Source organism: Nasonia vitripennis, chromosome 5 (genome assembly GCF_009193385.2).
Source record: "Nasonia vitripennis strain AsymCx chromosome 5, Nvit_psr_1.1, whole genome shotgun sequence".
Lineage (NCBI taxonomy): Eukaryota > Metazoa > Arthropoda > Insecta > Hymenoptera > Pteromalidae > Nasonia > Nasonia vitripennis.
The window spans coordinates 7,913,912-7,933,685 of NC_045761.1; the positions used below are offsets into that span (position 1 = coordinate 7,913,912).

Sequence of the window (19,774 nt, forward strand, 5' to 3'; positions counted from 1 at the left end):
CATTCCGCGCGAGCCAGTTGTTTTGACGCTTCATCTCCGTCCCTCTTTCTCTCTCTACTTCGCGGGCATCTCGTGCCGAGTTTATATGAATTTCGCGCCGCGCAACGAGCGTTTATCGGCACTTTTACCGTCGCCGGCTTCAGTTATTTGCGGAGCCAACGGCATTCCTGACGATTCCCATATTATTTTTAACGACGCCGCCGTTGAGGAAGAGAAGAAGAAATGGGCCGCAACCTCCGACGCATGTATGAACACACGGTTTTTTTTCTTTTGCTTTTGGTCCGATGCCGATGCTCCAATAGGTGAGTGAATTGGCCGTTTTCCCGAAAGCTCACAGGGCGTTTAATTCGGCGACGCTAATTCACGGGCTTGGTAATGAATTAGATGTGGGTAGGGAGATCTTCGCGGTACGCTGTAGATCGAGCTTTGTGAAATCGTTCATGAAACGCTTTGAATTTATCAGTAATCTGTGATTCCAGTCAAGTATATAAATACTCGCGTTTAATTTCATTCTATGAATAAACGTCGTTCGTCGAGTCGGATTTAATATTCATCACTTTCTCCTTTTTCGTACGCCGGCTGCTCGCATCTCGATTCAAAAATAATAATCCGCACCTCCGACAGACAAACAAACCTCACCAAGAATAACGCTGAATTCATTTTCGTTACGCGGATGCTGCAATTTCGCCGAATTATCAAAATTTGCGCAACTCGCCCTAAACTCGACATCTCGACCGCAACACCCACTCTCCGAATCAGAGCATCGATCAAATAACTCGCGACATATCCCGCGGCAAAGTTGCTGCAATTCCAATCGCTCGAGAATCCCAGACTCCAGAGCCGGCAACGGAATGTCCAAAAAAGCGTCAAAATAACGCTTCCCTCTCTCTTTCTCGCATTCTCTTCCCTCTTCTTTATAAATAAGCCCTCGCGTAATACGGCGGCGCGGTTGCAGTGGTATAGCGGTATACGCGCGCATGGACCTCTAAATATAATCGGCGTCGCGACGGAGAGAAGTTCGCGCGAGCGAGCGGAGTAGGCGGCAGTGTCTTGGTATTCAAGAGGCGCAGCGGCAGCGTTGGAGAAGCTTTTTGGCTGTGGCAGTCAGTGGGTCAGGGCGGCTCGTCTATCTTTGCATTCCGCGTGTCTACTCGCTGCTATCGTTGTTGCGTGGAGTGCGGGCGAGGTGTTGGTTTGTGCGCGAACTAAAAGCTCGGAATACGACGGGAGGATGGTCTGCGATTCCGCGGGCGCCGAGTGTAGCCCAACGGAAGTCGGCAAACCGGTTGTCCAGATGCAGCGGGACGAGGACGACGGGGCCGGTAATCTCAAGGCGTCCCTCGAGGAGCTGCTCAAGTCCATGCTCAGAGTCTGGTGCACCGAGGGGCAGGCGCTCACGAGACTCGGCGTTCTCAAACCCTCTGGTATATGTCTTATTTCGTGTCGAGAGATTGTAATTAGCTGCGTTAATCCCGATTTTACGGAGTTTATGGAGGATAATTTACTGATCGGCAAATATTAGCTCTGAAGGCTATATTATACGCTGTCGCACGCTTTATTACCTACACCTGTATATGAGTGTTGTTCGTCTCGGGGGCTGGACTGTTTAATATTTAAACCGATCGAATCGCCAGCCGACACGCGATTCAACGCAAACGGACGCCGGTTAAGATAACGACGTAATTAGGCTCTCCCGCTTATATTTGTCGCCCGATATTTCACGGATAGAAATCAAGTCGCGGCTAATTACGTTCGAAGGATAGCTAATCGCAGATAGAATCTTCCGGAACTTTCTCGAGACGCGCCCGGGAGAAGCTTAAAGCTGCAGCTGCTTGTTTGGACTCGGCTGAGCGCTAACGAGATTAGACCAACGCGATGCATATAATCGGTAATAACAGCACAAAGCCCTATAGCTCTCGACCCGTTTTTCATCCCGAGGTACCGAACGATCGATTATTCGCACGAATATGCGTATTCCCAATTCTCTCAGCGTCGAGACAACAAAACGCCGCCGTGTGATACAATCTATCTCCACTAATCGATGCTTCCCCCAAAATAAACAATGCATCGTCGGAGAGAAGCGAGAAAGAATTTCAAGCCCTGTATATATACTCCAAACGAATCGCAATAATCGAAGAGTGTTTCTCCTCGTTAAGAGCCATTCGCACTTATAACACACAGAGCGCCGGCCGTTGCGCGAAAGCTCGTTTATAAAGCGTGCGTGGAATATCCCAGTGTCGAGCGTAGTACAGTAGCATAGTATCCGAACGACGGGCATTCATCGTTAGCGCGCGCGCGCGCGCGGATCAATAACGAGGGGCTCGCGCCCCGAGAGGGTGAGTGAGAGAAAAGGGAGCAGCCGACGAATTTCAATCTCCGAGGCAATTTTCGAGCGCGACACCGGCGGCTAATTCGTCCACGACCGGTGCTACTGGAAAGTCGATTTAGCGATCATCGATTATTTCAGCACGATGTATGTAAGAGAAACGCGATTATTTATCCTCGTCGCTTCGCAGCCCAATTGCCAGCCGAAGAGACCCTTGGCATCTGACCCTCTAACACACGTGCTTTGACGGAGAGAACAGCTGAGAGAGGGAGATGTGCTCGGGATAGCGCGCGAGCTTTAAACTTGACTCGCTTGATCGGCGCCGCGCCCTTGGGCGCGCGGACTAATTATCGGGATACTTAGAGCGCTAGCGCGCGCGTGTGCGGACTATTTCAAGAATAATTCGTTATTGACGCCTCGATGCAACTTATCCTTGCTCGGTTTTTTTCCCTCTCATTGCCGAGATCGAGTCGCACTTTTTTACCCGTATGCGCTGAAGATTGGAAAATTAGTCTAGGAGCGACGTTATACGTGCACACTACTTTGTTGCAAGCTGTATAGTCGTCCGACACAACAAATAATATACGAGCATGATCTATTTTTAAACGCGCGGAGCTCGGGATCGAGCTAATTTCGGCTTCTTCGAGGAATATTCATTGCGCAAAAGCCTTTGAAGATCGCGAGGGAAGCCTTTAATATGCCGATTATAGCACACCGCTATACGCGATTTGTTAATTAGTTCGCTCGCTATACGAGGTATATATCATGTGTACTCGCGGTTTGCGGGATTTTCGCCGTGAGCCTATAGCGGAAAGCTTCGTGATAAATATATTATACGCGCTCTGATGCTTGTATGTGCCCTGCACCTTGTCAAACATCGTTTTTGGCATCTCCGCCAAGCTTGTTATGGCACGAACGCGCGGGACGAATGCAGTACGATACTGCGGTGGCGCTAAAATAAAGCGGCGGACTGTACACGCTCGAATCATGGCTCATTGGAAGCTGTCGCATGCTTCGCGTTGTGTTTACGAATTTGTGTATCTAGCTTGCGCGGCTTATCAATTTAGTAAACTCAAGCCACGAAATTGTCTACAGTGAAACGTAAAAATGTGCTTTTTAAAGCTTGCGCGCGGATTTTTTTTTTCAGGGCGTACATTTTTTAACATAGCGCGCGTGATCAACATTGTGTATAAATTATCCAGCACTGCAAACATAACGGCTGATGCGTATAATTACAATGAAAAATCACACGCTAATATGACTTTATTTATAGCCCACACCGATGTTCTTTATGAATATTTATGTTGAATTATACGATCGCCTCTTTTTTGTTGTGTAACGCTTACGCCAATATAGGAAATAATTTAGTAAGCTGAATATTATTTTGGTAATGCATAATTAACGTAGAGTATGTATTATGCGGTATAAACTTATTATATAGCGTTGATATGCCATATTTATATCCCTGGTAGCAAATGGCCGATAAGTTCTGGCCCGTTCCCTAGCGACTCGGTAGAAATGAAACCCAGAATCCGTCGAGAAATATGCGTAGTTTCTACGCTGAAACCCGAGTAGCAGAAGTTCTCTTAATTTTTTGCGCATGCGCGCACGCGTCAGGCCAGGTACAGGCGACTAGATTATTTAGCCTATTAATTCATCTAGAATGATTTTGAATGGAAAATATGATTTTCAAAGTGCCCGTTAAAAGTGAAAACCTAACCCTATATATTGCAGTATGTACAAGCATGCTGTACTGTGTAAAAAGTGTCATCGATGCTCTAAGTCACCAATGATGAGGTTTGCACAGGTGTTTCAATCTCATCAGTATGCGAGCACAGTTACTCTTAACCACCAAATCTCTCATAATCATGCTAAATCCATGATATTGAAGTTTGATGTCTGTTCTTTTGCATTAAAACTTGTTAATTTATTTAGAAACAGCCTGCCATCTCTTTGGCTTTGGCGGCAAAAAATACAGGTGGGTCTATACATGAAAGTTGAATTCATATCAGCTAGAATGAATTCAACTTAATATACTGTTTCAACATGCCAATACAAATTAAGTTGCAAAATTTCAGCCCTCTAGCTATGATAGTTTTCAAATGAGAGCAAAATCAAATTTTTATTGGTTTCGATTACTTGTTTCACAGTTTTATTTTTGCTCTTATTTGAAAACTATCATACCTAGAGGGCTGAAATTTTGCAACTTAATTTGTATTGGCATGTTGAAACAGTATATTAAGTTGAATTCATTCTAGCTGATATGAATTCAACTTTCATGTATAGACCCACCTGTATTTTTTACCGCCAAAGCCATAGGGTTCAGGGTAAAAAGGCGAACCAAGACTGTTAAGTAAAAACTGATATGGCAGTCTGTTTCTAAATAATTGAACAAGACTTAACGCAAAAGAACAGACATCAATCTTTAATATCATGGATTTACCATGATTATGAGAGATTTGGTGGTTGAGAGTAACTGGCTCACATACTGATGAGATATAAATACCTGTGCAAACCTCATCATTGGTGACTTTGAGTGCATCGATGACACTTTTTACACAGTAATTGTACTTGAATAATACAAAGTCAGTCAGTATACGATGCTGTACATACTGTCATGTGTATGAGAGCATGCATGTGTAGGGTTAGGTTTTCACTATTAATGTGCACCTTAAAAATCATGTTTCCCCTTCAAAAAACATTGTAGATGATTTTATAGGGTATATATATTCATCAATTTATGAATATTTTCAAATAATGTCTGGGTAGGCCCAAATTATTCTTTTGCATTAAAAATAAAAGTTTTACCCACATAGTGACCATTTTAGCTCAAATAAAGATTGTCCTTTCATTAAAAACAATCACTCCATATTCAACGTACGAGTAAATAATAGAATCGCAATACCAACGTAGCCCGAAAGTTTTCATGTAGCATAATGCATCATCGTAATTTGATTGTTTACAAAGGGGATAGCGAGCAAGAGCCGACCGATCTTGAATTTACGACGTAAACGACGGCGGAGAATTTTCGCGAGAGTCTGGCTCTCATTTGTCATAAATTGAAAAGTTCGAAGCTGGAAGAATCGCTTTGCTCGGCCATTTGTAACGATCAAATTTCAATCCAACTGTAATTTTATTGGATTTTGGATCGGATATAGACTAGAGTATTAATCTGCTACATCCCTACAGACAAACAATGCTGTTGTTGCAGCGAAACTTTTATCCGATATACCGTTTTTGCTATAAAATAGACTTTAGTTATGCGCATTCAACTTGAGAACAAGACAAATACTAAATGACAAAAGTTCGATTATTGAATCTGTTAAGACTTGACTACACGTCACATACTATAGATTGACAGCGCATTATTTGAAGAAGCTTAATCAATCATTCATCCATCCGTATATAGCTATTTGAAAATTAAAAATAGATCCCTGTAGAGACTTAGTGCCACTTAGAAAGTATTCGTCAATAGGATATAGCCAAGCAGGGGATATCTAATAATACACAAGCAGCTTTTCGATTTATCGAGAAAGGCTTTTGACCCTATACTCGATAAATCGGCAAGCCGGCCTATCTTTAGCTCATCCCCTCTATATAACCTCATCACTAACACTCCGTTACCTATGAAAATTTAGCCAAACAAAGAGCTCTATAATTATTCAAATTAATCACATAAAACTCTATATTTTACAGAGAGCGACAAGCGAGTGGTAGTGAGGCGCGAAGCTGGCGGCGAATTCGGCTTCCGGATCCACGGCTCGAAGCCAGTCGTCGTATCGGCGATCGAGCCGGACACCCCGGCGGAGAGTTCGGGCTTGGAAGTGGGTGACATCGTAATGTCGGTGAACGGCAAGAGCGTCATGGAGGCGACGCACTCGGAGGTTGTGCGACTGGCGCACTCGGGCTCGGACGTGCTAGAACTCGAGGTGGCGCGAACCTGCAACGTTCTTGCTCCTAAGCTGGCGAGAGACGGCGGACCCAAGGAGGCCAGACCCGAGCCTGCATTGTGCTCGGGATACCTCTGGAGGAAGTCCAGGACCGGACCGGGACAGACTCAGGACAAGTGGGTGCGCCGATGGTTCGCTCTGCGTCGCGACAACTGCCTTTATTACTACAAGACTGACACGGTGAGTCACGTGTTTTTGATCACTTTATGTTTGTGATAAAACCCCTATAAATTAGGGCGATAAAAATCCCTATTAATTATTATTTAGGGATAAATTATTATTTACCTATATAAAAGTCATGACCGGATGTCGTGAAGCCAAGATAGACGCGTTATGTAATTGGCTCATGTAGTGCGCATGCGTCTAAGCCAGGAATTATAAACGTCTTCGAGGTTAGGGTGCACGACGCGCGCTGCTTAAACTCTAGTTTAATTAAGAAGACATTGTACGTATTATTTTTTTAAATGCATTTTAATTATTTATTTTTAATATGTAATAGTACATCAAACTCATATAAAGACATTGCTAAACTACAATAAAAAATTAAAAAGATCCTACAAATACTACATCATAAAGGCATACTAATAATCGAAAAAATATTATAGTAAATCAAAAATTGGTAAAAAGTTATACAAACAAACATTAATACTAAGTAGTATATCGTGCAATTTGTTGCACACGCCATTTTTTATCTCGAGTGCGAAGATTAAGTGCCGCATAACGCGAGATTTTACCGAGGCGAAGTGAGAGAGGTTATGTGGACTGTGAGGGCGTTGCGAGAAGCGTTGCGCCATTTTCCATGACGCGACACTTTTGATCAGAACCTAACACTTTTGAATCTAACCTCATAATATAATGATGCCATTTGCCATTTTGCTAAAGCGAAACCGTCGCGTGAACTTCGTGATCAACGATTTAGAAGACCGGCAATGTGTTCTATACTTGATTCTTAATAGCACTTTCCAGGCGCTCGTATTGGTGTTCTAAAAGTGACACTCAATTCCACCAAAAAGTCTGTCAATTGTTCATGTATAAAAAGGGATCATATGGTATTCTTTTAGCAATAGATATCGGCAAAGAACGCACCCTGCTATTTTCTATATGATCAACCTCTTCTTCGTCAGATTGATTAGGCGATACCGTGGGTGTGTAATAGTAGCTAACGTTTTCTCTTGGTAGAATTGACACTTGAACGTAGGAATAGTGTAGTGGTGTTGTCTCCGAATCGGCTAATCCTGTATGCAAAAAATGTAAAGTTTTTAATTTACTCTAAATCTAATCTCTAATTTATTTGTTTTAAAGTTGTACGAACCAACAAGGCTGCGGGTAATTTTCAACCACCGAGCATACAAATCTATATCGCTTAATATGTTTATAAATATTATATTTACCTGAATTTGAGTTCGCTGCTTGAATATCGTGTGGTAATGGTATGTCTAAACGGCAAACTTCAGCCCACACAAGCACGAAAGACACGATTATAAAGAGAACTTGAAGAACTGGCTGTCTGGATTGAGACCACTAAAATATTAAGTCGAATCGTTATACGGTGTAGAAAATTAAAATATATATATTCAACCATGATTAAAATATTTGCTCGTTTAAGATGGGTTCCAAATCATTATACTTACATTATAAAGGAAAATCTTCGCTAATAAGAAGGCGCAAGTAGATGCAGTAGATAGCTGAAAAAGTACGAAAATTTAATTTTGCAGTTGTTTGATGAATAAATATACCATATGATATACAATATAATATACTTACAGCTACAACGCACCAATGATCCATGCGCAGTACTAAATAAAATGCGATTAAAATCACAAATCGACAAGTTGCAATCACCTAAAACAAAGTTTAATGTTATTTCGCTGTACGAGTATAATTTTTATACTAGAGTTATCTTACGACGATTATTATACTTACAACTACGTCAAAAAGCGACGTCTCCATTGTGTAATTTATAATTTCTTGCACAACGGTTGTTTGAAAAATGGTATGTGCGGTCTGAAAATAAAACGTTAAAATTGAAATAGTTATTTGTAAGGAATAGTCGCCAGAAATAAAGTTTTGTTGACACTTACCACGGCACAAATCAACCACATGAAAAAAGTAAAAAAAAAGTCAAACATCACAAATAAGCAAAAGAATCTCCGTGCGTTTGACAAGCGACCAACGTAGCGAGTTTCTTCCGTAGTTCCGTGTGACGCTTCGTTTACGGTGTTAGGGCCAGTTCTTGCGTCGGATAAAGACTCGGAGACCACGCTGACGTCACTTTCCATTACAGCAATCATCTTGAGGTTGCGCCTGTCTTCTTTGAATTTACTTATCTTCGGTTCGATGTCCAGAGGTCTGCGTTGAACGATTCAGTTTCAACTTGGTCTGCAGGTTAAATTCGTTGTTGCTCTTGTCGGGTCAACGTAAATTTTAAGACTGAGATTATCGGCGTTTTGGGCCCACTTTTATACAGTCAAGAACCGAGGAGTTCCCTCTCCACCCCCTCACTGTTTTGGGATAGAGCGTCATTTGACCCAAGCTTCTGGAACCTTCCATTGCTTTCGGCGGGGAAGCGATACCTGGCAGTGCAAAATTTCCCCATAGTACGTGCATCCCCCAACGGACACACCCCTTGTATACCTGAGTCATATTTTGGAAAATGTCGCCGGGCAGCCCCAGGAATCGCATCTGGTGCCTCGGCATGCGGGTCTTAATTACCGTAATAAAATCAGGGGATTCACAAGCAAAGATAAGTTTACTATGTACGCCGAAAATCATGCTTTCAGGACTCGCAGCCAGTGGGGGCGGTTATGCTTCTGAAATACGACGTGGAGCTTACCCATGAATCTCGACCTCACAGTTTCGCCGTCAGAAAACACGGTGCCCCGACACTGCATCTCGCAGCCGATACGGACGAAGCCGCCGCACGCTGGACTACAGTCATACGAGAGGCCGTTGAACGAAATAATAAGGTATAATATACTCTCTATACGTGAAAAATCAAAAATTCAGGTAGTTTCGGGTATGCGAAGTCCGTCGGAGCCGAAGGCGGAGCAGTCGGTCTCGGGGACTAAGTACCGAATTTATTAACCAGTATTTGTGAGGCTATAACGCTTTCACTCAAGGAGGGAATTTAGGCTACCTACTTTTATATGTGTAATCGGTCTAAATGAAAATTAATCGCTCGGACGCCTGCAACTTTTAATTTCATGACAGTGAGACAGTGAAGAAAAAGACTGATTTTTTTTAGCAAAAACTGATCATCTCCAAACATCTCTATCAGGTATGCAATCTTTCAAACCGACGCGTTATAGTACGTCCGCCCGAAAAGAATAATAGCCCGAGAACACTTCTACAAGGCAATTTGCTACGCCCGCAATTGCGCTCGGTTCGAAGAATCAAATTTGTAATAAAAGCTAATTGAAAAGCTTTCGGACGTCTCGAAGGCAGCCGCGTGGCAAACACGACGAAGACACGCGAGGGACATCGCGGGGGGTCTTATATACCTATAGTCGGGCAATACTGCAGCCCGTATCGATCCTGCATTGAAATGGTCTCATTATACACACACATACTCGCCGACATAGCTGTACACAGCAGCATTCATAGAATATATCCGAATGTATAAAACATTCGCTCGTACAATACAGGCTGACACATGGCTGGACGCGTCGCTGAAGCTGCAGCAACTGCCGGCCTGCATGATCCAGCGGGCCGATTGTTTCGGCTATCTGAGCAAGCAACACGAGCGCGTGAGGCGCACTTCCTCGCCTACCGGCTGGTCCAGGCGCTACTGCGTGCTCAAGGATGCCGCCCTTTACTTCTACGATGACGCGAACTCCGAGCGAGCTTTCGGAGTCGCCTGTCTTCACGGATTCCGAGTTCACGGTAGCGTGCCGAATTCCGGCGGCAGGAAGCACGCCTTTGAACTGCAGCCGCCCGACCCGACTCAGAGGACGTACACGTTCGCCACTGACTCAGAGATGGAAAAGAAACGGTAATTTTGCTTACTATTCTTTCATTTGTTTGTATCTCGTGTGTATGACTATTTATCTCTACTTCATTAAATTCTTGGGTTTACGAAATGTCGAGCTATGATGAGCGAAGAAGCTGATTAAATGCTTCATGTAAAAGCGCTGATTATTTATTACGTTCAGACTGAAGGTTCAAAAATAATTCTTGTATTAATAGAGTTAGTCACAAGTAAAATAAATCCATCTGTGGTAAGATCAACTTTTATAATTCTATACTTAGTCTGCTAATACTAGTCTTGTGCAGCAGAGTTTTTAGATTAAAAATAATCCCCTCAACAATCCAGTTGAAGCTTATTAATTAAAAATACACGATTAAATTATTGAAAAAAAAAATTCAAAACTATTAAAAAATAATGCACTCTGTCATATTCAAAGACAATAAAATTGACAACAAAACCCAAAGCAACTATGATATTAATACAGACACGAATATTTTGTCGAGCTTCCCTCTCCGCGCTCCACATAATCAGCAGCGGATATAATAACAAAAACGCTATCGCATCTCAAGATCCAAAATAGATTCCGCTACATACACACATAAGCGATGCGCTTGCCGCTAAAATAACATAAATAATACGATTTTGTTTGCAGATGGCTGGCAGCGCTGGAATATTCGATCGATCGATGGATAAAAATAGGTTGACAGTAGCGAGTCTCGTCAATCGACTGCCGCTAAGCCCATAAATGAAGAGCGAGAAAGAGCGGGACACCGCATGACACACATACACACACACACATCACACGCAAAGCGCACGAATCTTCCCTCACCTACTAATATACGATATACGTATATACATACGAGTCTCACTCCAGCAGTGAATCAGTTCCCTCGACCTCATCCTGATACGCGCGTTTTATCCTTGCATCGCATCCGCGCGTATATATTATAGAACAACGTGTGCCGACGACACCATGACTCTATATATTATATTATACTAATCCTCGATCGTCCCCTCGCCGTCCCGCCGCCGACGCCGCACACGAAATATTATTATACTTATAATATTATTACGACGACGAATATTAGGGAGTAAGTTTTAGCATTATTATCGACGTTATGATGTTAACGTTACACCAACGTTTGCCTCTTTTAATATTAATAATACACAGACACACTCGGTATATTATACATAATATATTGTATGACGCTATATACTTTCTGATAAGTTGAATACTTATATACATATTGTACAACTTTCGTATGTTGTTAATACTAATACGGAATGTGTAAAAGAGAAACTTTACTTTCGACTTCCCCTCACCATAGCCTCCCCCCGATATATTATATGGATAAAAACAAAAATAAAACAAATAACTAACTATTCGATTAATCTTCATTACACGATGTACGTAGACATTGAAAACGATATATTTTTTAGTTATGTTTGATAACACAATTTATATAATAAAACCGAATAATAATGAGAAAAAAAATGAAAATAATATATATGTATAGATAAAAGAAAACGTTAAAGTATTATGTGAACTATTCGAGAGGAGAATCTATACGTATGTAAAGTTTATATGCTTGTCTATTGATTTTATGTTCATAGTTTATTCATAGTTTGTGATGATAATTACTGCAAGAAAGCGCATAAACATAAAAAAATGATTTACATGTAATGTAAAACATAATATTATATATACATATTATATATATATATATATATATATATATATATATATATACATTGTATAGAGATCCGCGAACATAAGCGATGCGAGCGGATATTTTATTGATGTGAGTGAGAACGTACGTGATCGGTTACGACTGAGGCGAATAAAATGAAACAAAGACAAAAAATACAGAATCATTAAAAGAAAAAAGTTCTTACCGTTATTATTATTATTATTATTACTATTATTACTATATTGAAGAAGAAAACACAAATAACTTGCAAGCGTTGAACGTGACACTTCGCCAACAAGAAAGAGGTCCAGCATATTTGCGTGAGTGTGTGAGAAGATCGAGTGAGTGAGATCGAGCGCGTGAGTGCATGTACTAAGTGTTAATTGTTATAGAGAGAAGCGAGACGCGTGTGAAAACAAAAAAGAGGGTGATAGTCGAAGAATTTGTATACCTCGCGCGCGCACGTCTCCCCCCCCCTCCGGGTTGCGGCGGGGGTCGCATTTAAAAGTAACGTTTATAAAAGACAAATGCGAAACGAACATATAAGAAATTACAAACTCAAATCGACGGAAATGACGAGACGATGTAAAAGAGAACGATGTAATCACAAGTTATATGCATAAACTTAACTAAGTGTTAACGAGTATAAAACTACGCAAGAGTTATGTGAGAGATGCGAAATTGTAAAACGAAAAAAAACGATATTATTATATATGAAAATTTATTGTGTCGCGAGGGACTGACAAACGTTCTCTCTATCTCGATGGGTATACCCAGTCTGATAAAACAAGGAAATTGATCGCATTATTCTAAAAAAAAACAAGGGAGAAAATATGAAAATCGAAAACAAGGAAAGAACTAAAATTACCCGCTCAATAATATAAGATAATAATAAAGACTTTAATACAAATTATTTAACGGCATAACGCCACCTCTTTAAAATTCCCTTTCTATATATATATTTTTTTTATTATAATTATGATTACCTAAAGCATATGCTTTGTGGCATTTAAAATCCATATGCATATCAAATTTGCATGCTCTTGTATTTTCTAGATTAAGGGAACATTGGACGATCTGAATTTAGCCTGGGGTACATAGCTTTATTTTTATTGCTTTGCTGAGTAGCTTATTGTTTGCGAATGACTACTTGTGCAGTATTCGTAGTTTTGATATATTTTTTGCTTATTTAGTGTACGTTCGTATTGCTATGCAATCTTTTCAGGTTTGTTAGTTCAAAACAACGAATAAAGAAACATAATGAGTACACTTACAGGTGAACGTTGAATTTATAAATTTACATTTTTAAGACAATTAGTAGAAGAATCAAGCATCGAAAAGATCTTGTGATATTTCTTACGTTTTATAAAATTAATTCAATGCAGTAGAATTTGTATCGTCTATGGATTGATGAGAGTTAAAATCAAACACTTTTTACTTTGTAATTCAAAGACACTGATAGCCGATATTCACATGCTCAGTGTTATTGCAAAAAAAAAATGTTGATACGTCATCAAATAAGAACTTTATCAAATTCTTTCAAAAGTAAGAAAATGAGACAACTTGTCCCATGTTCCCACAATACGTAAATATAAATGGATAATTATCAAAAAATACGATGAACGTAACGTAAATTGATGGATAGAATTACTCGCTAAAATCCTAGATGCAGAAAAATAGAAAAATTTTATATGTGACTTGTAGAGTAATATATTTAGAAGATTGATATACTCAAACGTTTTACGGGATTTTTAGTTGTTATTTATTTTAAATATTACTAGTTGTATTTTTTCTTCCCGTTTTTTTTTTTAAATTTAAATGTACAGCATAAAATTACAATTCTAAATCTAACACAAATCTAAATAAAATATTTTTAATAGCAAAATTAAATACAAGACTATGATTTATCCTATATCAATATTTATGAACATGCAATCAAAGAAGACTTTAAAATATATATCTGTGAAATAAATTAGTTAGTTAATTCCTATAAAGTTTTGAATACTTTTAGAAAACCACAAAAAGCTAGAATTTTAGACATGGTCGTATTCAAGATATTCAAGAAGATTCATGGCTATGTATTGATTTAGTTTATTTTAAAAATATTACGATTTGTACATTATTTCTAGGGTACAAAATAACATTATCAAATAGAAATAATGTGTCCCCGAATTCATAACTCCTACAAAGATAGTAATTCAAGCTTTAAATGCATGTAAAAAGTGTATTATCAAATAAATATTCATGAAATTCTGCCAGGCCTTTGAATTGTATAGAAATCCTTGATTTATATTTTATGTTGTACAATAATCTATTGTGAAATTAATTTTTAAAAGCTAGGACGACAAATCTGCTTATTATATTTTATAATATCTTTTGACTTGTACTTGTATACTTGATTCTAATGTAGTCTTTGAATATACTATACGGCAGCAGTATAAGCATAAGTGATCTATCTATTTAATCATCAATCAAAACTGGAAAATTCTTGTCGCTTAATTGAACGCAAAAACCAACAAATCATCGTTTCGCATATTTTTACATCGTGTGCAAATGGCTTTTTAGTGGACCCACGGCAACACGTGGAAGATTCACAGAGTTTAGCCCGGGGTCTACACGAGAGGAGAGTCTTCGCAATTTAAATTACAGTCCAGAACACATCGGGCTCCAAGAGCCGCGTACGTGTTATTAGAGCTAGCGGCTCAACCTAATTATGCAAAAAGCCTCGTGCGTCCGAGTGCCGTCCAATCACAAGCGAGGGAGTATTACCTGGCCGAGTCTGGGCATTAACGAAGCGCGCGGCCCTCCAGCCCAAACAACAAATTTGCAGATGAAGCATCGATCGCAACAGTCTGACAGCAAGAACACACTTTACACGCAGTTGGCTAATGTTGTAATGAATAACTGTTTGTATATTCTACCTTCATATCGCCAACCTATGCTAACACCGAATTATTTAAAACGAAAATAAAGCTGAATTTACATTCGTGTATTGCACATTTAAATTAGCTAGTATCAGTATTCAAAAATAAAGAAAAAACGTATGATGTTTAACTGCGCATACAAAAGAGGGATACGTTTGGAATACTTTATACACAGCCGCACTCCTACGCAGTAAGAGATTCGAACCATTGGATATTCTTCAAATGAAATTCGTGTCTGGGAAAATTCTTTTCGTAAATTAAAAACACATAAATTCTGTTTGTTATTTACTGTTTGTATAACTGTTATAAACATCAAAATTACTTTTTACGAATAATCACGAATAATCACTAATAGCATACAATCAATAAAATCGGTATATTAATTAAAAAATGAATCAAGGTTTCATACATTGAAAGCGCAGGAGCATTTTTAAAAATTCTTGAAAAATTACAGTTCGACTGCACTGAAATTGAAACCGCATTATCCTTCTCGTTCGGTACGTCGCATACCTTCTATTATCGGTAGAGTCTTCGGACGCATCTCGGACTCGCATACCGATGTACCGCGAGGAATATCAGCCAGGATCAACATTTGCAAGAGCACGCGTAATGAATACTTTGTCAAACGACAATAATTATCATTCGCATATTTTAAAAAATAACAAACTTTACTGTGCAGCATATTAAAAGCTAAAAAGTTGTCTTTGACTCCATCCCAAAATTTAAACTCACCCGAAAATCAATAACACATTATAAAATGTACACACCATAATCATAGAATCGATAAGCTTCACGTATAAACTAATTAAAAATGCAGCACACATCAGTGCAGCAACAAATCCCAGAGCTCGTCCTAAAATAAACCGCGCGCCACTTGTTCCTCGCATATAAACATAAAGCCGCTCTCGGTTGAAAAAGTTATTATAGCTGCGGCAGCGGTAGACGCGACGACGATACAATTTCCCCTCTCTCTCCCTCCGTATAAAGCAGATCATTTAAGCCTGAAAGTCGTCGTACGACTTTTCGTGCTCTCTCGCTCTGCCTCTCGCGGTCGAGTAGCAAAAAACTCGAGCAAAAAACGACTACACCTATAATCCCTCTCGTAAAAGCCTTCCAGATGTATACACACGCAGCTCCCTCTCTCATACTATTGCATATTATCTCACTGGCTATATGCACAGCGTCCAATAAATCGATGCATACACCGAGAGCGTAGAATCGCGGCTCGAATCTTCGGAGCTGCTGCAGCGCGAGCGGGCTATCCGTTTTGATAGGAGATAAAAGCCGCGCAGCTCGCGCTCAGCAGACCGGACGATGATGGTATGTTCTCATTACGCGTCGTGTCGGCATGCGGCTCTCTCTGCACGCTCGAGAGAGAGAGAGAGAGAGAGAATCCAGAGTGCGGTTCTCTCGAAGGGCCGCGAGAGCGCTGCAGAGAGAGAGAGAGAGAGCGTGTCCGTGAAGGATGCGAGCGAGAGGTAGTCTGGGCAGTATGCGAGAGAGCGAGCGCCGGCGGGGCGAGGCACGGGCGGAGGGAACTAGTTCAGTGAACAAAACGACTCGAGCTCTCTCGCGCGCGCGCAGCCCTGAGGTAGTCCCGACGAGTCTCCTCTCTTCTCTCTCTTTCTGCTCCACACGCGCTCTAAATTATTCCTCGCGCAGAGGCTCCGCTTCGCCTTTGGCTCGACTTATCGCTCTTTTTCATCTAGCTGGCTCCTAGTTTTTTTTCTTCTTCTTCTGCTGCTTCTTTTACTCGCTTTCTTTCTTTCTTCCCTCGTATAGCTGCTGCGGTGCGTTCTCTCGAGCGAGGGATTTTCTGATATCGCGACAGGAGCTACTGCCTATATCCCGTGTGTTTACTCTTACGTAAGGTTTTCCCCCCGTAAACGGGCGGTTTTCCTAATTTCCCGAAATTCCCCGGGCCCCTCTCCGGTTCTCCAGAACGAAGGAGGAAGTCCCCCGGTAGCTCAGCGGGGGACGTATTGTCTCGTAAATGGCCGTGGGTATAATGGTATCCTTGCGCGCGCGCGCGCGCACAGTAGCCCGCACGAAACGAGGATTCTCATTGCAGGTGTATAAAGCCGAGAACGGTTTGAATTGCGGATTACACGGAAGCGCAATACAATACACACTTTAGCTGCGCGCGCGTGAGCGGATCGTCGGACGAGCGTTTAAAGAACTTTCATCGCGAGAGAGCGCTCTCGATGAATTGTAAAAAATAGTCTCACGCTATAGCCGAGTGCTGTGACCTTTTGCTGAACTCTCGCTTCGGCAATGACGCGGCTAATTTCGTTATAGTTGTAAGAATGCCTCCAAGGTCTCTCTCTCTCTCTCTCGGCGTCATGCGCCGCTTACCGTTAAGTTTGGCTCTCTCTCTCTCTCTCTCTCTCTCTCTCTCTCTCTCTCTCTCTCTCTCTCTCTCTCTCTCTCTCTCTCTCTGTCTGCGGTGTAATACCACAGCAGTCTCGGTGTCCAAGCCCCCCGAAAAGAAACGACCTGTGCGCGGGATACCACGACGCACAATAGTTTCTCTGTTCGACGCGCGAAACGATGACTTTGCCTATAAAGGTGCGGTACCCAGAAGCCGTGTGTTCGCTTCTCCGAAATTCACCGGCGAACGTCTTTCTATACGCGAGAAATGAAGACTCAAAGTTTACCTTATCCGCAACGGATAAGTTTGCGAAAAACCGAGCGTAATACGGAAACAGCGCCGGGATAAGCGCGTGTTTCGAATTTCAGCTTATCTCCGCGGTTCCTCGCACGGGGCCAGCGAAGGGCTGCGCAGACATTCCGGGGGGCTTAATCTCGCGCGCGAGCGAGAGAGAGGAAGGGAGAAGCCCGCGCGAAAGAAAAGAATAAAGAGGAGGAAGACGAAGAAGAAGAAGATACCAGGGCGCGTATAGCCGGGCGAATCCGCCGAGGAATGCGTCGATCCTCGGTGGTTTGTAGTTCGCGTGCCGCGGCTCTGTATATATACACGCTATAGCTCGCATCGCCGCGTAAATTTCCAGATCCTCTGCTCTCGCTCGCACGCACGGAGAGGGAGTAGAGCGCGCTAAAAAGAGAGAGAGAGAGAGAGAGAGAGAGAGAGAGAGAGAGAGAGACGCGAATGCAGGGCCAAAAGCGGAGGCTGGAAACACAAAAGAAATCCCGAGCCGGCCTCTGTGCGTCCTGCGTCTATATGGCATAGCTATATAACTCCTTTTTTTCGCGTCCGTTCAACTTGCCGGTGGTAATCTGTGCCACGCGAGCCCTTCTTCGTATATACGCGACGGAATTCGTTTAATGTCGAAATGTCTAGTTGCGATGCACGCGGCGTGTGCTTTTGTAGGATACCGCGTGATACGAGTCGCTGCTGCGGGGATTATACAGGACTTGCATCTTTAATGATGTTTGTGGTATTTTTCGGAAATATACCCGCGTTGAATTGGCGATTAAGTGCGTGATTCATCAGCGGGGGCGGATTATCTTTAGAGTAAACGTAACCGACGAAATAACAAGCCACGCGGAGGAGTACATTTTGAACAGCGAGTACCGCGTAAAAGCTCAGCGTCACGATAACCGTACTCCAAGCCCATAATACCTCGCCTACTCGCACCGTTACGAATTTAGGCTTTTTAGTACGCACAAGCCGGGCTCATTACGCTCACTCTCTAACTGCAGCAGTAGTAGCTTCCCGCGACTACCGAAACGATCGCGATACCCCACGCAAAAAAGTACTTGTATAATACGGCTTCTCTCTCCCCAACAATTATCATAACTCGGCTGCGCATAAGCGCGTAAAAGTAGCTCTCTCGAGCAATTACGCTTCTTATCGTCGGTAGCTTTATACATATAGAAGCTCGCGCACGAACTCGGTAGTCATCCGGCATGAGTTCAAAGAAGAAATGCAGAGCTGTTGCTCTCACCGAGAGATAGAGAAAGAGAGATAATGCGCGCGAGATCATCGCAGCGTTGTTTCCCGGGGAGCGCGTAAAAACGGTGCTTAGCTCGTCGGGAAGTGCGCCAGGTTGCACAAAGAAAAGCCAAGAGCGGTGGCAGACTGCTGCTGTTTCCAGATCGCCGCCTCTCTCGCTGCAGTGTCGCGCGAATACAGTATAATATATCCGGCTCGAGAGCTGCTTCTACATTCGTTATATTTATTCCGGCGACTGGTATGAAATAAAAATGGGCAACACCTCTCTTCCCACTAATGGGCCGCTCTAATGGGCCACTCTCGGGGACAGCGATAAGCTTCTCTCAGCTCTCCCGCATGCGTATACGATTCTCAACGATGGACTGCTATACGTCCGAAGATCGGAGCTACTCTCCGTGTTTTCCGCCGTGTGTAAAACCGGCTGGGCGTCGTCGAGTAAGAGAGAGAGAGAGAAGAGCAGTGCCTCTGGCTGGCAGTGCACCGACCTCGCTCTCTTCCCCGCTGCTGCTGCTGCTTCGCTCCCGTGAGCTGCTGCCGCTGCTGCTGCAGCGCCAGCGGGACCGGACGCGCGAGTATGGAGTGTGTATCTCTGTGTGTGCAGGTATGCGTGTAGTCGTGAAAGCGTGTGTGTATATATGTGCCCACCGAGAGAGCCGATAGCTTGCGAGAGAGAGAGAGAGAGAGAGAGAAGCAGCAAGGTCTGCCAGGGACGAAGCTCGCGGGAAGGAGTACCTGTGGTACCGATGTCTACTGGTACCGGGCGGGGGTATATACTATTGGTACCGCGAGTGGACCAAAGTCTAGTTTATTCAGATTTTTCGTTCCCTTCGAAAATCGTTAGTAAGCGCTGCTGGTACCGGAGAACGCCGATACCGATCAAGCTCGCGACTTAACCATTATACGAATTCCAGAAACCGATGCTGAAAAACCCAGATCGGTACCGCATAAAAAAGCGCAGGGCACCGCTCGATCGCTCCTCGCACCTGAGTCGCTCTCGTAG

General features: G+C 42.4%; 2 protein-coding genes across 3 annotated transcripts in view; one reads left to right on the plus strand and one right to left on the minus strand.

The window, feature by feature from the left end:
• The window catches only part of LOC100678108, a 29,318-nt gene extending 15,131 nt beyond the window's left edge, over positions 1–14,187 (plus strand). For both annotated transcript variants that reach the window (XM_031932571.2, XM_031932572.2), the window contains 4 exons: positions 6,023–6,456; positions 9,057–9,242; positions 9,921–10,267; positions 10,896–14,187. In XM_031932571.2, coding sequence (XP_031788431.1) covers positions 6,023–6,456; positions 9,057–9,242; positions 9,921–10,267; positions 10,896–10,947 — 1,019 coding nt within the window. In that variant the 3' untranslated portion in view covers positions 10,948–14,187. The remainder of the gene's footprint in view (positions 1–6,022; positions 6,457–9,056; positions 9,243–9,920; positions 10,268–10,895) is intronic.
• LOC116417743 (steroidogenic acute regulatory protein-like) lies at positions 6,462–8,444 on the minus strand. Its single transcript, XM_031932573.2, has 6 exons — positions 8,358–8,444; positions 8,200–8,280; positions 8,041–8,118; positions 7,908–7,961; positions 7,668–7,797; positions 6,462–7,511 (listed from the first exon to the last, which is right to left on the minus strand). The coding sequence occupies exons 1-6, from the start codon at positions 8,403–8,405 to the stop codon at positions 7,294–7,296; spliced, it is 609 nt and encodes a 202-aa protein (XP_031788433.1). The 5' UTR covers positions 8,406–8,444; the 3' UTR covers positions 6,462–7,293.
• Positions 14,188–19,774: the final 5,587 nt, after the last annotated feature.